Source organism: Coenobita brevimanus, chromosome 63, assembly GCF_032717465.1.
Source record: "Coenobita brevimanus isolate Jiangsu-jjx chromosome 63, ASM3271746v2, whole genome shotgun sequence".
Classification (NCBI taxonomy): domain Eukaryota; kingdom Metazoa; phylum Arthropoda; class Malacostraca; order Decapoda; family Coenobitidae; genus Coenobita; species Coenobita brevimanus.
In genome coordinates this window covers 26,120,037-26,140,165 of record NC_137016.1, presented here as the reverse complement: position 1 = coordinate 26,140,165, position 20,129 = coordinate 26,120,037, and the positions used below count along the sequence as shown (strand labels likewise).

At 44.2% G+C, this 20,129-nt stretch overlaps 1 protein-coding gene across 1 annotated transcript in view; it reads left to right on the top strand.

Moving 5' to 3' along the window:
• Positions 1–20,129, top strand: part of LOC145404472 (type-1 angiotensin II receptor-associated protein-like) — a 209,271-nt gene that overhangs the window by 118,646 nt on the left and 70,496 nt on the right. The window contains exon 4 of the mRNA XM_080276009.1: positions 4,420–4,492. Coding sequence (XP_080132135.1) covers positions 4,420–4,492 — 73 coding nt within the window. The remainder of the gene's footprint in view (positions 1–4,419; positions 4,493–20,129) is intronic.

Below are 20,129 nucleotides of genomic sequence, written 5' to 3'. Positions count from 1 at the left end.
CCCGGAGGATTGCAAGTCAGGTATAGTTATTCCTTTGTACAAAGGGAAAGGGGAAAAAGAAGTGTGTGGTAATCATAGAGGCATTTGTCTTCTTAGTATAATAGGAAAAGTGTATGGTAGGATACTTATTGACAGAGTTAGGGAAAGAACAGAGGAATTAGTTGGAGAAGAACAGGGAGGCTTTAGGAAGGGAACAGGTTGTGTAGATCAGATATTCATTCTTAGATCATTAGTGGAAAAGTTTCTAACAAAGGGAAAGAAGTTGTATGCGACTTTCATGGATTTGGAGAAAGCATATGACAGGGTGGATAGACAAGGATTGTGGAAAGTATTAAGAATATACGGAGTAGATGGGAAGTTGTTGAATGCTGTAAAGAATATGTATGAGGGTGCTAAGGCTGCAGTGCGTGTGAATAATGAACTGAGTGAGTTTTTCTATTTGAAGTTTGGGTTGAAACATGGATGTGTCATGTCTCTATGGTTGTTCAATCTGTATATGGATGGGGTTATAAAAGAGATACAAGGTAGGATAGTGGATGTTGGAGTGGCCCTAATGAGAGAGGGCAGTGTTTGGAAACTCCCTGTACTGTTGTTTGCAGATGATACTGTGTTGTTAAGTGAAGACGAAAGGGAGCTGCAAGGGTTGGTGGATGAGTTTGGGAGAGTGTGTAAGAAACGGAATCTAAAGGTGAATGTAGGGAAGAGTAAAGTGATTGTCTTTGAGAGAGGTGAAGTCAGAGAATGTACAGTGAGGTTGGATGGTGAGGAATTGGAACATGTGAGTACGTTTAAGTACTTGAGTAGTGTGATGAGTGAGGATGGAAGTCTGGAGGGTGAAGTACTTGAAAGGGTGCAACAAGGAAGAAAGGTTGCTGGTTCCTTGAAGGCAGTGATAAGAAATAGGGAAGTGAGCATGGAAGTGAAAAAGTTATTACATGACAGTATTGTGATACCAACTCAAATGTGTGGAAGTGAAGCTTGGACATTGTTGGAGGGACACAAGTGAAGAGTGAGAGCAGTGGCAATGAGTTATTTGAGAGGAGCCTGTGGAGTCACATGGAGAGACAGACTGACAAATGAGGATGTGAGGGAGCGTTGTAGTGTGGATGTGGATGTGATAGGAAACGTTAGGAGAAACATAATGAGGTGGTTTGACCATGTGGAGAGGATGGAGAGTGAGAGACTGATGAGGAGAATGTATGTGAGTGAGGTGGAGGAGGAGAGAGGGAGGGGAAGGCCAAGGATGAGATGGAGGGATGGAGTGGAGAGGCATATGAGAGAGGGGGGTGTGAATTGGGAGCAGGGCAGTGAAATGGAAGGGACCAGGGTGATGTAGAGGCGATTTGTTTGTGGCCATCCCATATAAGGGATTGAGGCATCTGGCAATAGATAGATAGATACACTTTACGTGACACTTGATTCACTCATTCATCATCAGATTCAGCGAATATTAATTCTGGTGGCTCTGGTGTCACTTGTGTCAGTGAGGAAGGTGTGCTGTTGCCAGAAGCCAAACTGGGGAGGCTCACAGAGGACCTTGAAGCAATAGATGCACTCGAGGTCTCTGACTCTGTACGTTTTTTTTTTCCAGGATGCGAGGTGACAGGCTTGAAGATGACTGAAACTTTCTGTTGGACTTATGTGGCCTGGTTTCTCCTCATAAGGTCCAGCCTAATTTGTCTGAGGAGCTCACAGTTTTCCCCCAGAAATCCACCAATGCTGTCTGTGATGTCCAGGAGTGTGTTTGCTGTGTCGATGGCAGCAGTCAGGGATGGCCGATGTGAACTCTCCTCTTCCTCCTCTGCAGGTGGTTCGGGCATTGTCAGTTCCTGGACTGTTACCTCCTCTGTCTGATTGTGGTATCCAGGCAGACCACCATCCTCATCGAGCCACTCCTCCGCCTCTTCTGCAGGGATGGAGCCTTGTCCAGCTGCAGCCAACATTTCAGCTGCCTTTGATGGCTCAAACCCCTCAAAATCAGGCTTCTGGGCTAGAGTCTTGGGAGTTTTGAGGAGCTTGCACCGCGCTTGTGGAGAGTAGTCATTGGCATCTTCTTCCAAGCCTCTGCCCAGTTCAGTATGGCATCCTTGATATATTTTTTGAAATAGTCCAGTGTCTTCCCCCTGGTTTCCACATACCCCTCCTCCTCCATCCCATCCTCAGTCATCACTAAGCACTAGTCCAAGTAAAATATTTCGATAATGCCTCTTGGCACTTTCAATCACCCCCTGGTCCATTGGCTGAAGTAAGGTAGTTATGTTAGGTGGTAAAAATATCGTCTTTATTTTTCCATCCTTGAAACACAATTTTGCAGTGGAAGGGTGAGCTGGGATGTTGTCAAGGAGGACCACAGCCTTTACTTCCTCCCCACTGATGCCATACTAGGCCTGGTGCTGCCGAACAGAGGGGTCAGAACTGTGATGGAACCAGTCATTGATAGTATCCTGGGTAAACCAGGCAGAAGGGTTGCTGTGGTATTCCATAGGAAGCTTGTCCATAATATCTTTGCGAGCCCTTGGCTTCCTACTCTTAACCACAATGACTGGTTTCATGCAGTGGGACCCGTCAGCGTTATCCTGGGTAAACCAGGCAGAAGGGTTGCTGTGGTATTCCATAGGAAGCTTGTCCATAATATCTTTGCGAGCCCTTGGCTTCCTACTCTTAACCACAATGACTGGTTTCATGCAGTGGGACCCGTCAGCGTTAGCGCAAACAGACACCGATATGCGATCCTTTGCACTCTTCCTCCACGGAGTGCTTCTTATAGTCTTGGAGGTCTGCATATTTGGGGGGATTGACTTCCAAAAAAGACCAGTTTCATCAGCATTGTAGATTTGGAAGTCGTGGAGGCCCTCCTTCTCCTTCAGCTCATGAAAGTGGTTATGAAGGGGTTCACTGCATCTGCGTCAGCGCTTAGAAGCTCGCCCATGATAGCCTTGTACACAATGCCATGACACTGCCTAAAGCACCACAACTAGCCATCACTGCACTTGAAATTCGTGACCTAAGTGACGGGCAAGCCTCAGCACCGCATGTTGAATATCAACACCTCGAAAAGGAATACCCTCTGCTCTCACCTGCTTGTACCACTGTACACTGCCTTGTCGAGATTTTCCAAGGGAAGTTGTTGCTTGTGGTAGAGTTCCTTTCCCTTCTTGTTGGCCTTCACTGCTTTCATGGCCTCCATCACCTTCTCCTTTGCCTTGATGAGGTCATGGATTGTTGTCTTCTTCAGGTTGTATTTATTCATAAGCTGACTTTGTGTGGCCCCTTCCTCGTACTCCTGAATAATTTTATGTAGTAATACCCCGATATACAATACCACTACATGCGATATCCAGCTTAATGATGGGATTAGAAATACCACCATACCCTGCCTAACGATGGCCAAACCATGGTTTAATGATGAGTTTTGATTTCTTTTACCAGTTTTGATGATATTATAGACTAAAATTCTGTGTTTAGGTTGATTTATAAACACTTTTTAGACTTAGATTAATGTGTTTTATCCGTAGGTGGGGTGAACATTGTCATTTTGGGGTACAGTTTACTGAGGTTGATTTTTTCCATACTTATATATGACAATTTTCAGATTTTATATGTTGGTTTAGTAAGTTAGTTACAGGTGTTAGGCTTAGGTTAGCTTCTTTTACAGCTGTTAGGCCATTTAGATTGGATTAAAAATTGTTTTTGGGCTCATTTGGGTGCATTTTGGACTTGGTTAGGGGGGGAGACCCAGGGTTGAAAAACACATCCCATTACCTTACACGTTAAAACTACCCAAGTATACGATACCCCGGCTAACGATGGGTTTTTACTTAACCAATTGCATCATTAAACTGGGGTGTACCTGTATTTCTCGGTCAAGGAGAGAATCTTCATCTTCCCCTTGCTTGAGGATGAAGGGCTGGTAATTTGGAAGCTATTTTTGCTCTAGGTAGGTACAGTAATGTAGATAGGTCACACGTGGTACAAAACGTAACACAAGTGAGAGAGATAAGGTGAGAGGGAACCACATGGAATGAGTACTGCACACAGACTGAGAAAGACCCAGCGTGGAAAGGGGTGAGGCGTGCGGGCTAGCTAGGCTACATGACTCATCGTGCGGGCTGGCAGACACTCCCACAACAGTGAGTCACTGGAGCCAGCTGATACGCAAATTTCTGCTGGATACATCGAACAAAGGTCGCTATATCCGATGGAAGTTCGCCCTGGAAATGGTGGGTTGTTATATCCGAAGTTCGCAATAAAAGGGTTCGCTATATCGAGCGTTCACTGTACCAGTACCGTGCTGTATTTGTAGATAACCAACATTTTGCTTTTTGCTTGAGGCTTTTATTTATTTATGAATTTTTTCAGAATAGTAAGCTAAATATAATACATGTATTATCATAATAATAATCGAATTCTTTTCCACAGGGTTTGGCACTGAATCTTTTCTCCATCATCTTTGATGTGATGATGTTAGCTCTCAACTGGCCTGTTGTGTTGAGTAAGTATTTGAGTGACTTAGGTATTTGTTCATATAATTATTAGCAACTCTGTTTACTAAGTTGTTTTCTTACTGATATTATATCGTTTGTAAAGGATCCAGCATACTGTACTTGCATGTGTTGGCCTTGGTCACCTATTGATGGCTCTCCATGCTGCTTGATCTCTGGCAGCCTCCCTATTCAGTCCCATATCCCCATGAGGTCATACTCTATAACCTTGTCCCTTTTTTTTTTTTTTTTTTTTTTTTTTTTTAATGCTCACACTTCTCACCCCCACACTCAGTTGTCATCTTCTATCCTCTCACCATGCTCAAACTATAACAATCTACCCCACCTAATCATAACACCAATACATTCAACATCCTTCCTTTCATTTCTTCAGTCGCAATCCTTGCTCCCCAGGCCCCATACAGCAGTCAGCAATGCACTACTCATCCATCTGATCATTGTCAGGCCCCATACAGTATTCAGCAATGCACTGCTCATCCATCTAATCATTGTCATTTCAGTACATTTGAGTCTACAGATATCATCTTCCTTTACTTTCCAGGTCTCACTGTCATACAGCATTACACTCCTTTAACACTTGCCACATACAGTGGAGTCTCTTTTATCCGAAATTCTTTTAACCGTAATATGCAATTAACCATAAGTTTTACTAAAACATTCTCATTTCGATTAACCACAAAAATCTTAAATCTATCCGAAAATTCAAACACGGCAGGCTTGTTTCGCGCCACTAGCGTTAGTTTATGGTTGCTCCGCTAGACACTAGAGCAAGCGAATTGCCCACGCCCTCACCTGCATCCACCACCTCAGAAGATTTGGATGATGTGGGAGATGATGTAAATGATGTGGAAATGATTGAATAAGGAAACAGAAAATATGAAAAAACAGATTTAGGTTTAAGACTTTATTTGTTCGAATTGCTTACAGTGAATTACGTAATTGTTTTGGTGAAGGTTTATTTAAGTTTATTTAAGTGAAGATTTAGTTAAGTTGACAGTTTCTATTACAGTTACAAAAGTGCAGTTACATACATGATGATTGAGTGGCTTTTGGGGTGCTGGTGGTGGTGGTGGTGGGCTAGACGTCGCCAGAAATGGGTGATGGGTGTACAATACTGTTCCCTTGTATCCTACAAATTATTACAGTATCTTTTATCCAAAAAAATTGATTAAATGAAACTTTGAAAGTCCCTTGATTTTTGGATAAATGAGACTTCACTGTATAAAGATCCTTTTGCTTGGAGGGGAGAGCCGTATCTGAGTTAGGAGAGGCAGCATTTCCCTGAACTTCCTCCAACCACATCTTACCCTTGGCACTACCACCAGCACAACAAGTCCTCCAAATTATAAAACTCTTCCACACACTCAACAGACTTTCCAGCAGGATCATTCCTTTCATGTGTGACAATCTGTACATGCTCTCCTCAGAACACATTGCACACATGAAATCAGCATTAGTTTGCGGCCTACCTCTAATACCACTACATCTCTTATGCACCCACTTATCACAAATACTGCACAATATGGAGACTTCCCACACCTGTGTGGCAAACTGCACATGGCCACACTCCCTCTGCTTTGACAGTACCGCCACCAGCCATATATGTCATCACTTGTGTTATATTCACTGTGGAGTGGTTGGAAGAAGTTCAGTCAGCTGATGCCTCTGCTGACATTAAGAGGGCTCTCCCTCCATGCCAAGGGATCTTTGTATGTGGCATGTTTTAGGAGTTTAATAGTGTAAGGTAGTGAGACCGAGGCAGTAAAGGAAGAGGTTATTTGTATGCTCAAACACACAGAAATGCAGTGATCAGGTTGATCAGCGTTGTGTCCTTGAATGCGAGGCCTGGGGGGGCTAGGTTTACAGTGGAAGAGTTGAGAGAAAAGGACGGAACTGGAGTGTGTTGCTTTTATGATGAGGGGTAGATCGAGATGGTTTGGGCATGTGGAGAGGATGGGGGATGACAATTAGGTGCAGATAAGAAGAAGTATGAACACTGGGGATAGGGTTATGAGAGGCAGACCAAAAGAGACCTGGGATGAGGTCAAAGAGTGTGATATCAGGGATAAGGGACTGAATAGGGAGGCTGCCAGAAGTCAAGCAGCATGGAGAGACTCCATCAAGTGACCAAGGCCAACACTTGCAAGCATGTTGAAGCCTTTATAAATGAAACAACTGTAACCCCATCACATACTGAGGTGTGACTGTACTGATACAACCTCTAGGAACACTATCTATCTGTTTATAGCCAGATGTCGTAATCTCATAAGGGGTGACTGTTTGTCTTTTAGTTGTTTTATGGGGAGGTGCACAAACCTTCCACCAGTCCACTTGTTGACACATTCTGTTATATGTAGCCAAGGGGTTTGATTAGGTGGAGAGAGATATTGTAGTGTAACGTAAAGTAATGGCTGCCCCTTTGTCACCAATGGAGTGTGTGGGCTGCTGCTAGTAAAATGGTGTTTCGTCGAGTAGAGTGAATAGGTAGCTCTCTGTCTCAGTCTCACTTTCCCTCTCTGTGTACCCTTTTATCATGAGTGAGGTGTGCTTCAGCCTCATCTTGGGTTACAGAGTTTTATGGTATAAAGCTACATGGAGGTGTGCTTGACAGCGTAATGTAGCATTGCGAGATGGCAAACCACTTAACTACCCAATCTCCTGCTTTATATGCTTGATCGTACTCTCAGGCTCCCTGCCCTACAGCTGTTTTCCCTTGGGTTTTATAATCCAGTGCATAGGTGTGTCTCTGTCTGGTACCTTTCCATAGGTAGTTTTCCATGATGTCAGATAACTGGCTTAAGTTGGTTATACTGTGTGCTCATGAAATACCTGTATTGTCTGGCTTAAAGAATTTGTGATACAGTACAACGACATTCTTGAGCTAGAATATGTGATCAATTTTCTTTGTACACCGGACAAAGACTTACTGTGTAAGTGTAACTCACATTAATACCTATATATTAATGCCTATAGCTACTACATATTGTCATAACATAGTAATGGCAACATATCACTTGGTCACGCAAAGCTGGCGTACATATGACAGTATATATTGTGTCATAACAGATAAATGCCTATTATCATTATACAGTATTACAATCAGCTTGTCAGGTAAATAAGTGAAATACTGAATATCGTAAAAGTAGCATAGAATTGTTACAAAATTGTGTTAATACTTAATTGTAATATATAACAACTGTACATGTAAAATAAATATACAGTAATCCCTCCACTATCCGTTGAAATAGAGCCAAAGGCATATCCGGAAAGTGGTCCCGTCCGGATAGTGGGCCATAGCCTCCTGGACTTGTACTTATGGACCTTAACCTACCCTGACTCAGAAAAACAAGTGTACAACTCCCTACTGGACATACGTAGCACCTATTTAAGACCCAATTCACACCAATAAGGGACATAAAAGACTGAAATAAATGCAAAAGAACCAGAGAATGAGGTTTTAGAGGTGAGTTTATACAATATTAAACATTCTGGGTACTTACAACAAGTCCCTGTCTCCTGAACTGGTACTTATGGACCCTAACCTAGCCTAACTCAGAAAAACAGCTCCCTACTGTACATGCATACCAGTAGCACCTAAGACCCTATTCACACCAATAAGGGACATAAAAGAGTGAAATGAGGTCTTAGAGGTAAGTATGGAAAAAACAGTACAATATTAAACATTCTGGGTACTTACAACAAGTCCCTGGCCATCTAGATGAATAACCCGCCTCCTCTCAGACTCTGGCAGTAAAAAGGAGTACCTGAAGCACCTGCAGTACACTGTACATGAAGTCTTGCACTGAACTTAGTCATTTGCACTCAGAATTCCATTCTCTTAACACTGTGCACTCTAGTCTTACTTGTGCTCCATTGCAACTTAATGAAATAAGTGTTGCACTCTGCACTTAAATCTTTGCACTCATAAATCCAGTTTCATAACACTACACACTCTAGGCTAATTTGCGCTCCATTGAACGTCAATAAAATCAGTGTTGCACTCTGCACTTTAGTCTTTGCACTCAGAATTCTAATTTCTTAACGCTATGCACCGTTTTCTTTACTGCACAACACTGTAAATTCCCGTGTGGTCTAGTGGAGAGTTCTTGCCGTTTAATCACCGTCAGAGTCTGAGAGCAGCTGATGCAGGTGGCCTAGGGATGCGTCGCTGGGTCGTGGTGATGGACTACCCACTGCAGACGACTCTGAAGACAGGTGCAAACTCATGTCCAGTGGTGACTCCACTGTGGCTGATGTGCTGGGCTGTGGCTCGGAGGATGAGGGCCTGTCTTGGGGAGCCAATAGAGTGGAGCCAGGGCTGGGCACAGCGGGGGTCATGGGTCTGAAAAAGCTGTCAATGGTTGATTGACACAAGGAACGACGATTTTGGCGATTAATGATGCGCTGCCTGAAAGAGCGCACTTCCTCCACAAGTCCCAAGGGCCCCATCTCCCTCTCGCAGTCTGGGTGTTCCAGGTAGTTGAGAACGAACTCTATGTGTTCCCGGAGTGCGCTTAGCATGGGGATGGCTGGAGTAGTGGCACACTCAGAGGAGTCCGCATTATCGTTGCTCTCCTCGTTGGAATCTTCAAGCTGGGTACCGACACCTGCAACTGAAGATGCGATCTCGATATCAGACATGGTCTGATACCCAGGATCGCCCTCGTCGTCATCCAACCACTCACGCACTTCGTCCACATCAACATCGTCGCCATGCGCACGTAGACGTGCATGGAAGTCATCCATGTCAAAACCTAGGAGATCATGCTCCACATCCGTTCCGAGAAGCAGACGAGACCAACCATTTTCTAGAGTCTTGACAGGGACTTCCATCCATGCACTGGCCCAGTTGTAGATGGCAGACTTGATGTTGTAGCGGCGAAAGTTTCCCAAAATCCGCTGGCCTCGCGTGTCCCGTCCCTCCCTGCGCTCGTCCACGTCCTCGAGAACAATCATCACCTCGTCCAGGAACTTCCGTCGGTACAATATCTTCGTTGCCACGATCACTCATTGGTCCATTGGTTGGATGAAAGCAGTCATATTAGGTGGCAGAAACATGCACCTAATGCGGCCGTTCTCAGCCACCAAGTCCTTGTCGCACGTGTGAGCAGGTGCATTGTCGAGGAAAAGGAGGGCCTTTACCTGGTCGCGTGGGATTCCCAGTTTCTCCGTCTGGTAATGGATGACCTCCTTGACGAAATGGCGGTGGAACCAGTCTTTGAAGATCTGGGGAGTGAACCATGCTTTCAAAGAATGGTACCAAATGACAGGAAGGACATCCATCACCCCACGAAGACACCGAGGCTGCCTTGCATGGCCAACAATAATGGGCTTAAGCCGGTGCATGCCGTTAGCATTGGCACAACACAAAGCAGATATCCGTTGCTAGCAGAGCTTGCGGCCAGGTATACGCTTCTCCGTCTCCTCGGCTGGAGTGTTTGTTGGCAAAGAGCGATAGAATAAACCAGTTTCATCAGCGCTGTAGACTTGACCGAGAGTGAGGCCCTCCCTGTCGATCAAGCTCTTCACCTTGTGCCGAAACTCCTCTACTCCATCCTCGTTGGTGTCCAAAGTTTCGCCATGAGACTTGCGGCTGGTAAGGACATGTCCTAACTTGAACGCGAAGAGCCAACCCTTGGATGCCTTGAAGTCTGGGGCGTTGTGAAGCCTTGCGAACTTCTCAGCAGCAGCCTGCAGGTCCATGCCACGTACCAGTACACCAGCAGCACGTTGCTGTCAATACCAAATCAACATGGAGCGGTTGACTTCTGCATACCAGGGAGTAAACATCATCTTCCTCTCCACATTGCGTTTGCTCTTCGACGAGAAGTCAGCCGTGTACTGCATGAGTTTGTCACGGGATCTCTTGATATCAAACAAAGTAGATCGGGCCAGGTTGAATTCATGAAGGATGCGTGAGGTTGACCATCCCACGTCCACCTTGTCCAATATCTCCCTCTTCTTCTTCAGAGTCAAAACCACTCTCTTCCTCTTCTCAGGCGGCGGGGCCATCATCACACACACTAACAAGAGGCAGGAGAGCAGCAGCAGAGCCTGCAACAGGTAAGGCACCACCACAAAAGCGAGCACAGCCATGATCACGAGCTTGCACTCAAAACAAGAGACGGGCGGTATGTGGGGAGGATGCAGGGGTGCTCTAGCGGACGGCTGCGGAACTACGCACCAAAACACAGCTGGTCCGCGCCGCACACACTCAGTTCAAATTACCGGGGGGGGGTCCGATTTTTTTTTTTGCGATTTTTGGCCCATTTTGGGAATATTGGATCCCGGGACCAAAATATCTGGTAAGTTGGGATGTCCGGAAATTGGGCGTCCGGATGGTACGGGGATTACTGTACAGTGATCCCTCAGTTATTTGGACATTCGTTATCCAATCATGTTCATTATCTGGCTGCTGGGCCTTGGCTCTGTTAAACCATTACCTGAATTTACTTGCTATTATCTGGGTGTAAAGTACCCAAGAACTTAGGCCGGCCAGCCGTGTCCAAACATTCGGTGTCGTGGCTGCTGGGCTTGAGCCATGAGCGGTAAGTAGTCTGTAACTCACAGCCTGAGCTAAAATGTCCGTCTGCCCCTGTCCTGAATGGTCAAAATCGCGCACTCGTCCTATCACTCCCAACCAACCTCCAGCACCTGAGTAATACAACTGTAACCCGCAAGCGGTGTCAAAACGTCCGTACGCATTCCCCATTGAATATCTAATATCGCGCGACCACGGGGGCTAAGTCTTTCCCAGCTGCCACCTCCACTGAAAACAGACCACAAGCCATGAGTACATGTTCCACGACAGCGGCCATCCAATATCGAAGGTCGAAAGTCCCCTGGTCTTGATGCGTTGTGTTTCTGTATGGTCACTCGGCGTCTAACAGACCGCAGCGCCATGAGTAAATGTATGGCAAAAGCGCCTGTCTGCCTGTTGACAGATGGGGGAGAATCCTGCCCACAGCCTCACCTCACCCCCTACACCCTTCCCTCCTCCATACCCTCCCAGCTACCCCCTCACTCAGTCTTACCCTCTACGGTGGTAATAGCATTGGCTCATGAGTTTTTAAATTTTTTTGCAATTTATTCGACTACTATTGGTCGTATGGAAATTCCATGGTGTCCACAAGAAAGCTCATGAAATTCTGCATCTAGACATATGCTTAACTCTTGGAAGATGCTGGCAAAATTTTGAATTAGGATGTTGGGAAGTTGTATGAAGGCAAGTTTTACTCTTGAACATTTTATTCCTGATTGAATTTCATGCCATCAGTTTTATGTGTTTTTATTAGCTTATCTTATAGTATAAACAGAAGCGAAGATGACGGTATATGATTTATACAAATATAACTAATTTACCGTGGCATATTTGACCGTGCTTTTTTTTTTTTTTTTTTTTCCCCCCCTCAGGAGCAGTCACTTGTCACAGACAACAGATTTTCAAATTGTCATCAGTTTTTTGTGAATTTTTGTTGTTTATGCACTGTTTCCATGATGTTTATCAGTAATATGGATAATCATGTCTTTTGATGTCTAAATATGGCACCCTGACCTGAAAACAGTTCCAAAATTAGGAGGGGTACTGTACATACAGTCGTGTATAGGTTGGGCGTTTTTTGGTTTTCAGTGTTTTTTTTTTTCATGGTTTTCTTGGTGTTTAACATTACTTTGAATATACCTGTGTGTGTTTTGATGTCTAAATGTGGCAGATTGACCTGAAAACAGTGCCAGAATTAGGAATGGTGCTGTACATACAGTGATGTATGGGTAGGTTGTTTTTTTGGTTTTCCATCTGTCTCTCTATTGCCAGATGTCTTAATCCCGTAAGAAGTGGCCACAAACAAATCACCTCCATGTCACCCAGTCCCCGGCCATTTCACTGCCCTGCTCCCAGCTCACACACCCCTCTCTCTTATACCTCTCCACTCCATCCCTCCATCTCATCCTTGGTTTGGTTTTCAGTTTTTTTTTTTTTTTTTTCTTGATGTTTAGCATTACTTTGGATATTCCTATGTGTGTTTTGATGTCTAAATATGCCTGAATGACCGGAAAACACTGCCACATTAAGCATAGGTACTATATGAATAAGTTAGGCATAGGTTGGAGGTGGGAATAGGTGATAGTGTTCATTATCTGAATGTTGGCACTATCCAGACATGCCTTTGGTGCTATTATGTCCGGATAAATGAGGAATTACTGTATACAATAATCCCTCATTTATCCGGGTATTTTCAGTATCCGGATGCTGGACCTTGGCTCTATTAATCCATTATCCAAATTTACTTGCTATTTTCATGGCATAAAAGTGCCCGAGAACTTCAGCCAGCCAGCCAACATGTCCAAACATTCAGTATCATGGCCGCTGGGCTCGAGCCATGAGTGGGAAGTAATCCGTAATCCACAACCAGAGCTAAAATGTCTGTCCGGCCCTGTACTGAATGGTCAAAGTTGCGGACTCGTCCAATCACTCTCAATGAACCTCCAGCACCCGAGCAATACAACTGTAACCCGCAAGTGGTGTCAAAACGTCCGTACGCATCCCCATTGAATGTCCAGTATTGTGCAGCCGCATGGCTAACTCTTTCCTCACTGCCACTGAGATAGTAACAGACCGCAAGCTATGAGTACAGTACATGTTCGGTGACAGTGGCTGTCTGCCTCTCTACCGAACGTCGAAAGTTGCTCGGCCATCAGGAAACACACACACACACACACACACACACACACACACACACACACACACACACACACACACACACACACACACACACACACACACACACACACACACACACACACACACAGAATTCCTTCCCTTGATGTGATTACAATATCAGTACAGTAATTTCCGTACCAGTGCATATGGTAGTACTGTATTCAGTACAGTACTGTATGTATGTACAGTATGCATTTCCATTCAGTATGGGTATTTGTTTCAGTATCATAGTCAGCCACCTTAGCCAAGCAACCTTAATGGGATAGGTTATGTTTGGTTAGATTAGGTAAGGATAACCTATGTAATTTTGCATGGGAAACACATAGAGCATATTTTTGAGAAAATCCTATGGTTATTTTTTTAAAGGACGAGGTGAGTGTTGTTCCTGGCTGAGGGGTACTGGTGACCACCACGTGTGTAACACAGGCCACAAGCCATGAGTAAATGTACGAGAAAACCACCTCTCTGCCACTATACCGAAAGGCAAGAGTCCCCTGGCCTCTGGGATAGTGCAGAACCCCGCACCACGTGCGCCTGCCTCTTCCCTAGAGAATGGTCAGAGTTGCCTGGCAGGCAGGCCACATTAGTCATACACTGCCTGAGGCAGTGATGTACTGGTCATCCGCTGGTACTGTCACGTACTAACCCTTGCCTAGGCAAACGGAAGTGAACCTTATATGCAGATGTCAGTTTGCCGTGTTTTACTTCTTCTGTGCACAAAACCAACTGTTGGGTGCGATATGGCAGCGCTGTACTGCTTGCTGGCAAACATAAGTCTGCACCTCAGTTCCTGCCTTTGTCTCCCTTGTGAGTGGTGATGCTTGCAGTGACGGCTGTGAATGCGGTTGCTTTTGTGGTGGTTCCCTACCTTCTTCAGGTTGTGGCCCTCCACTGCTGTATTCTCCTGTGTGTGATGGTGACCTCACCACCACCTGAAAAACGAAAGAGGAAGGTTCAGACTCGGGAGAAGAAATGTGAGATATTGGGCAAGATTGGCGCAGGCTGGAGCACAGAACACATTCATCACGAGTCCAACTTTGTTCGATATCAAGAAGTCACGCGACAAGCTTACGCAGTATGAACAGGACTTTGCCGAAAACACCCGCTGGGGCAACAGGAAGGTAGTGGCCCAGGCTTGGCATGCCATTATCGACTGGTCAACGTTGATGTGATTTTGTCAGCAACATGGTGCCAGTGTGCTGCACAATGTGCAGGACTTCAAGGCATCGAAGGGATGGCTCTTTAGGTTTAAGCAACGCCATGGATTTATGGGCCATAAGGCACATGGTGAAGCCTTGGACGTGGCTGCGGAAGAAGTTAACCCATTTCGCCAGAAAATGCAGCGCCTGATCAAGGACAAGGGCCTTGCCCATGGTCAAGTCTATAATGCTGATGAAACTGGTCTGTTCTACTGCTCCTTGCCCACCAACACCTTAGCTGAAGAAAGGGAGAAGACTGTGCCTGGTTGGAAGTTGCCCAAACAACGTGTCTCTGTTTTGTGCTGTGCCAATGCTGACAGGATGCACCACCTCAAACCCGTTGTTGTTGGGCATGCAGAATAATCACGTTGTCTCCGTGGGTTGATGGATAGCCTGCCTGTTGTGTGGTACCATACTATGAAGGCCAGGTTTACCACTAAGATCTTCAGAGATTGGTTTCACAGACATTTTGTCAAGAAGATTATCCGTTATCAAATGGAGGTCCTTGGAATCACACTCCTGCTCCTGGACAGTTCCCCCACACATGCGTCTGAGAAGGATTGGTTGCTTTTGACAGGCAGATTAGGTGCGTGTTTCTGCCACCTAAAACAAGTGCCCTGATTCAACCAGTGGACCAGGGTGTTATCGTGGCTACAAAGAGACTGTACCGCCGGAGACTCCTGAACAAGGTGATGGTGGTGCTGGAGGATGAGGACACAGTCAAGGACACACATGGGGAGCAGACCTTGCAGAATCTTTGGCGTTACGACCTCAAGTCTGCAGTGTTCAACTGTGTGAACGTGTGGAAGGAAGCCTCCGTTTAAACCCCTAATCAGTTGGTCTCGTCTCCACTGTTTAATTGTGTTTTCTCTGGAAGAGGGGAACGTGCCTCAAGAATGGAAGAGGGCAAATGTGGTACCAATTTGTAAGGGAGGAAACAGGAAGAACCCCTGAATTATAGACCAGTGTCCCTAACCAGCGTGGTCGCAAAATTGTGCAAGAGAATCCTGAAAGATGGATGGATGAAGTATCTGGAAGAGCAGAATATTTTGGCTGAAAGTCAGTTTGGATTCAGAAGTAGAAAGTCATGTGTTTCCAACTTGTTGAACTTTTACTCAAGAGCGATTGACGTGCTACAGGAGAGTGACAGTTGGATGAATTGTGTGTATTTAGATTTGGAGAAGGCCCTTGACAAGGTACCTCATAAAAGAATAATGTGGAAACTAGAGCATATAGGAGGACTGAAGGGGAACCTCCTGGAATGGATGAGAGACTTTTGGAGAGAGAGACAAATGAGGACAGTAATAAAGATAGGATGTCTGGATGGGGGGAAGTAACAAGGGGAGTCCCACAAGGCATGGTGTTAGCACCAGTAATGTTCCTGATTTATGTAAATGATATGGTAGATGGAGTGAACAGTTATGCAAGTCTGTTTGCTGATGACGCAATGATCTTGAGGAAGGTAGAGGTTGAGGAGGATTGTAAAATGGTGCGGGAGGATCTGGATAGGATACGTGATTGGAGCCAAATGTGGGAAATTAAATTCAACGCGAAGAAATGTAAAATATTGGCAATGGGTAAATATACCAAGAGGCCATCACTGAATTATTTGATGGGTAATGAACCAGTCACAAAAGCAAGAGAAGAGAAAGATTTGGGAGTCCTGGTCCAGAATAGTTTGTCACCTGAAAAACATATTAACAAGATAAATAGAGAGACGTATAAACTCTAGACTAACATAAGAGTAGCATTTTATTATATGGATGAGGAGATGATGAAAATATTGATAGTGGCCATGATCTGCCCCAGGTTAGAATATGCAGCAGTACTGTGGTCCCCACACAAAAAGAAAGATATAAACAAGATTGAGAGAATACATAGAACAGCAACCAAGATGGTCCCCAGTCTGTCAGATCTGTTGTACAGAGAGAGGCTGGAAAAGCTGGATTTGCCTTCCTTAGAGGAAAGGAGATAGAGGGGAGACATGATTGCAGTGTTCAGGACCATGATGGGAGTAGATAAAATTGACAGAGAAGATCTGTTTTTATGGGATAAGAGAGTAACAATAGGACACGGAATGAAATTGAAGAAATATAGTTTTCCTTATAGATGTATAGACCTGTGGAATAGTCTGGACAGAGAGATCGTCCATTCTAAAAACTTAAACAAGTTTAAAGCTAAATTTGACTTATTGAGAAACAGAGACGGAACCCCACGAGCATAGCTCATTTCCTGTATATCACAATTAGGTAAATACACACACACGCACACGCAGGTAGCCGACAGAGACGGAGCTCTTCCTGGATTGTGCGGAAATAATCACTAAATCAACGGCGAAGAGGAGACCAGCCTATTGTGATTATGTAAATGAGTGCATGAGTGGTGGTCCCATCGGTCAATAGTAAAAAAAAAAAAAAAAAAAAAAAAAAAATGCAGGTTTCAGTCGAACAGTACAAGATATAGTGGAAATTGAGATTCCATATGGTTGCACAATGGCAGAGGGCAACGGAGCTTTGTTTACATATGGTGAAAAGGAATTTAAGGGCTTCTCCAAAGACGATATGGGAAATGGAAGTACTAAGTTGAACCAAACAGAATAGCTGGAGTAGAGAAAACAGCGGAGAGGAATGTCCAGGAATTAAAAAAGGTATGGGTAGTAATTAGAGAGTTACAGGAATGAACCCAAGAGCAGGAGAGAAAGATGAAAGTTCTACGAAGTAAACTGGAAAAAGTTTGCACACGCAGTGTAGAGCAGAATTGAAAGTGAGTAACGAATCTGCATCAAATGAAATAAAACAGCTCAAGAGGGGGAATGAGAGGTTGGAAGAAGAAAGGGACAGGATGAAAAGTAAACTAGATGAGTATGACTATAAGTCAAGGTTGCAAGATGAGCACATTAAAGAAATCAAGGAACAACATAAGGCGTGGAAGAAAATTCAGGACGAAGGAAACGTAAATTTGAAAGAGATTATAGAACAACAAAGGAAGGAAAAGGTGGAGAAGGAAGTGGTTAGGGTGCTGAGAAATAGAGAAGCGTTAGTCAGGGATGTAGCAGATAAGAAGAAATGTGTAATAATTTCAGTAGTAAAAGAATAACTTACGACAGCAAGATCAGTAAGAGAAAAAGAACTGAGTAAGGTTAAAAAAATAATATCAGTAGTAATGGGGGGGAACAATGAGCTCAAGAAGAGATTGAAGAAGTGTTTAGGTTAGGAAAGTACGAGGAAGGAGGGGCGAGGCCACTGAAGGTAAAGTTTAAGTCCCAGGTAATGGTATGTGAAATCATCAATAGAACTTGGAAATTATCAGGCAAAGAGGGGTTCAAAAATATTTGGATATGGAGAGATGCAAATGAGGAAGAAAGAGCTAAGATAAAGGAGTTAGTAAAGGAAGCAAAGGCAAAGAACGAACAGAGAACGGAGGAAGAGAAAACAGTGTTTTATTGGAGAGTTATGGATCAGAAATTGAGGAAGAGGTACCGACGGAGAGGAGGAGAGAAGAGGGTATAAAACAACAACAAAAATTTGAAAGTGGCATATACTAATGTTGATGGATTAATATCGGTTAGGTTGGAAATCAATGAGTTCTTGAGGGTTCATAAACCTGATGTTATGTGCTTTGCAGAGACTAAGTTAAGAGAGGATGTTGATGTCCATATGGGAGATGGTAAATACAAACTGTGGAGAAGAGACAGAAAAGAAAAAATGGGAGGAGGAATGATGATAGCAGAGAAAAACAACATAAATGTAGATACTGAGGAAATGGGAGAGGGTAGGGCTGAAGTGATAAATATGAAATTAGAAACTGGAGAGAATGGCAAGAGAGATATGGCAGTAGTGTATGTCCCCCCTAAGACAAAAGCATGGAATGATGATGATTACCAGGAGATGTTGTCAGACATGGCTAATTATTTACAGAAAGTGATTGAGAAAAGCAACAATATAATATTAATGAGAGACTTTAATTGCAAAGAGGTGAACTGGGAGGAGTGGGACCCGGGAGGTGGTGAAGATTCGTGGGGCACTATATTGTTAATATAACAATGAACAATGTGATGACGCAGTGGGTCAAAGAAAAGACAGGATTCCGAGGTGAGGACACACCAGCAAGATCAGATTTACTCCTAACCAAAGAACCCAATGTAATAGAATCTTTGAAGTATCTTTGTCTATCTATCTATCTAACTATAGCCCGACGCCCTAATCCCTCAAAGGGTGGCCGCAGACAAACCGCCTCCAAGTCACTCTGTCACCCACCATTTGACTACCCTCCCCCCAGCTCACCCCCCCCTCCCTCATATACCTCTCAACTCCATCCCTCCACCTCATCCTCGGTCTACCTCTCCCTCTCCCTCCCTAAATGGCTTGCTTGGTAAGCTGCTGTACTCACGCAGTTGCAAGCGCTGGTTCGAATCCTGGAGCGGCCTGGGACTCTACTACAGGTGTACTGAGTTCAAACCCTCACTTTCCCCCCTGGGGGTAGGGGGGTTTCAAGAATACTCCCCCAGTATCCCTGCTTGTCATACGAGGCGACTAAAAGGGTTGGTGGTGGGTTAGTGCCCGACCCCGTAAAAAGAACTAACTAAAAAAGCGAATAAAGCGAATACAGTAATCCCGCATATTTCGCGGTAGTTACGTTCTTGTAACCCCCGCGAAAAGTCAATTCCGCGAATACTCTATTAACAATTGAAAACTTGCACTTGTGTCCACCATGCTGCCCATCACACAGTCCATGTCCATACTGATTGCGAGACAATTCGCCGTCAGACAATTCCCCGTCAAAACATGGACGATTCCCCTTCAGAACAATTCGCACCCTGGACGATTCCCCGCCATTCTATAAATATACTAATCAATACTTTCATCAATATACTTATTATTAATTAATCAATACTTTAATAACTATATTTCAGGGGGATCCAGCAGTCTATGTTCAGTAGCGTAGGTTCTGGATATTATTTATTAGTTGCACCTTTAGTCAATAATTAACTTGTTTCTTCCTCGCTGTAGTCGCCTTTGAATTATATTCTAGCGTCACCCATAGCTATCTTCATTAATGAAGGCGAATTGTTTCGTGTTTGTTGTGACTGCGAATTGTCCCGAAACCTCCATACTCATCCCGAAATACCTTCTTACAAGATTGAAAGCACATACTCCATTATGAAGGAAAAACGTAAACACCGTACTGTAATACACAATTATCTACACATTTATTAACAAAACAGTACAAAATAAAAAGATGCATTAACTGGTGATAGCAAACACTCGCACGGTCGTTTCTTAGCTTGTCCAGTAACACAATTTTCTCTGCTAAGGTCATAACTTGATCGTTTTGTCACTTTGGAGTTCTTACTAATTGTATTATTAGCCTTTGGTGAGGCTGGCTTACGTCCTGGGGCCATGTGGAAAGCAAGTGGGAGGCAAGAGGCTCATATCATAGTGTGGTTACAACCACAACAGCCACTTAAGGCAGTCAGGCGTGGACTGAAGAATGCGAGGCAGAGAGCAGTGTTGCCATATCCAAACAACGAAATTATGCTAGGGCAATGAAAAAATTATGCTAGATTGAGCATATTTGTTCCAAGTAAAAAATGAATTATGCTAACTTGAAGCTAAATGATAAAATTCTATACATATTCGTGCAACATATTAATTATGTATTGTTTACTATGAAAATATTAAAATGAACCTACATTCAGTAAGAGGATAA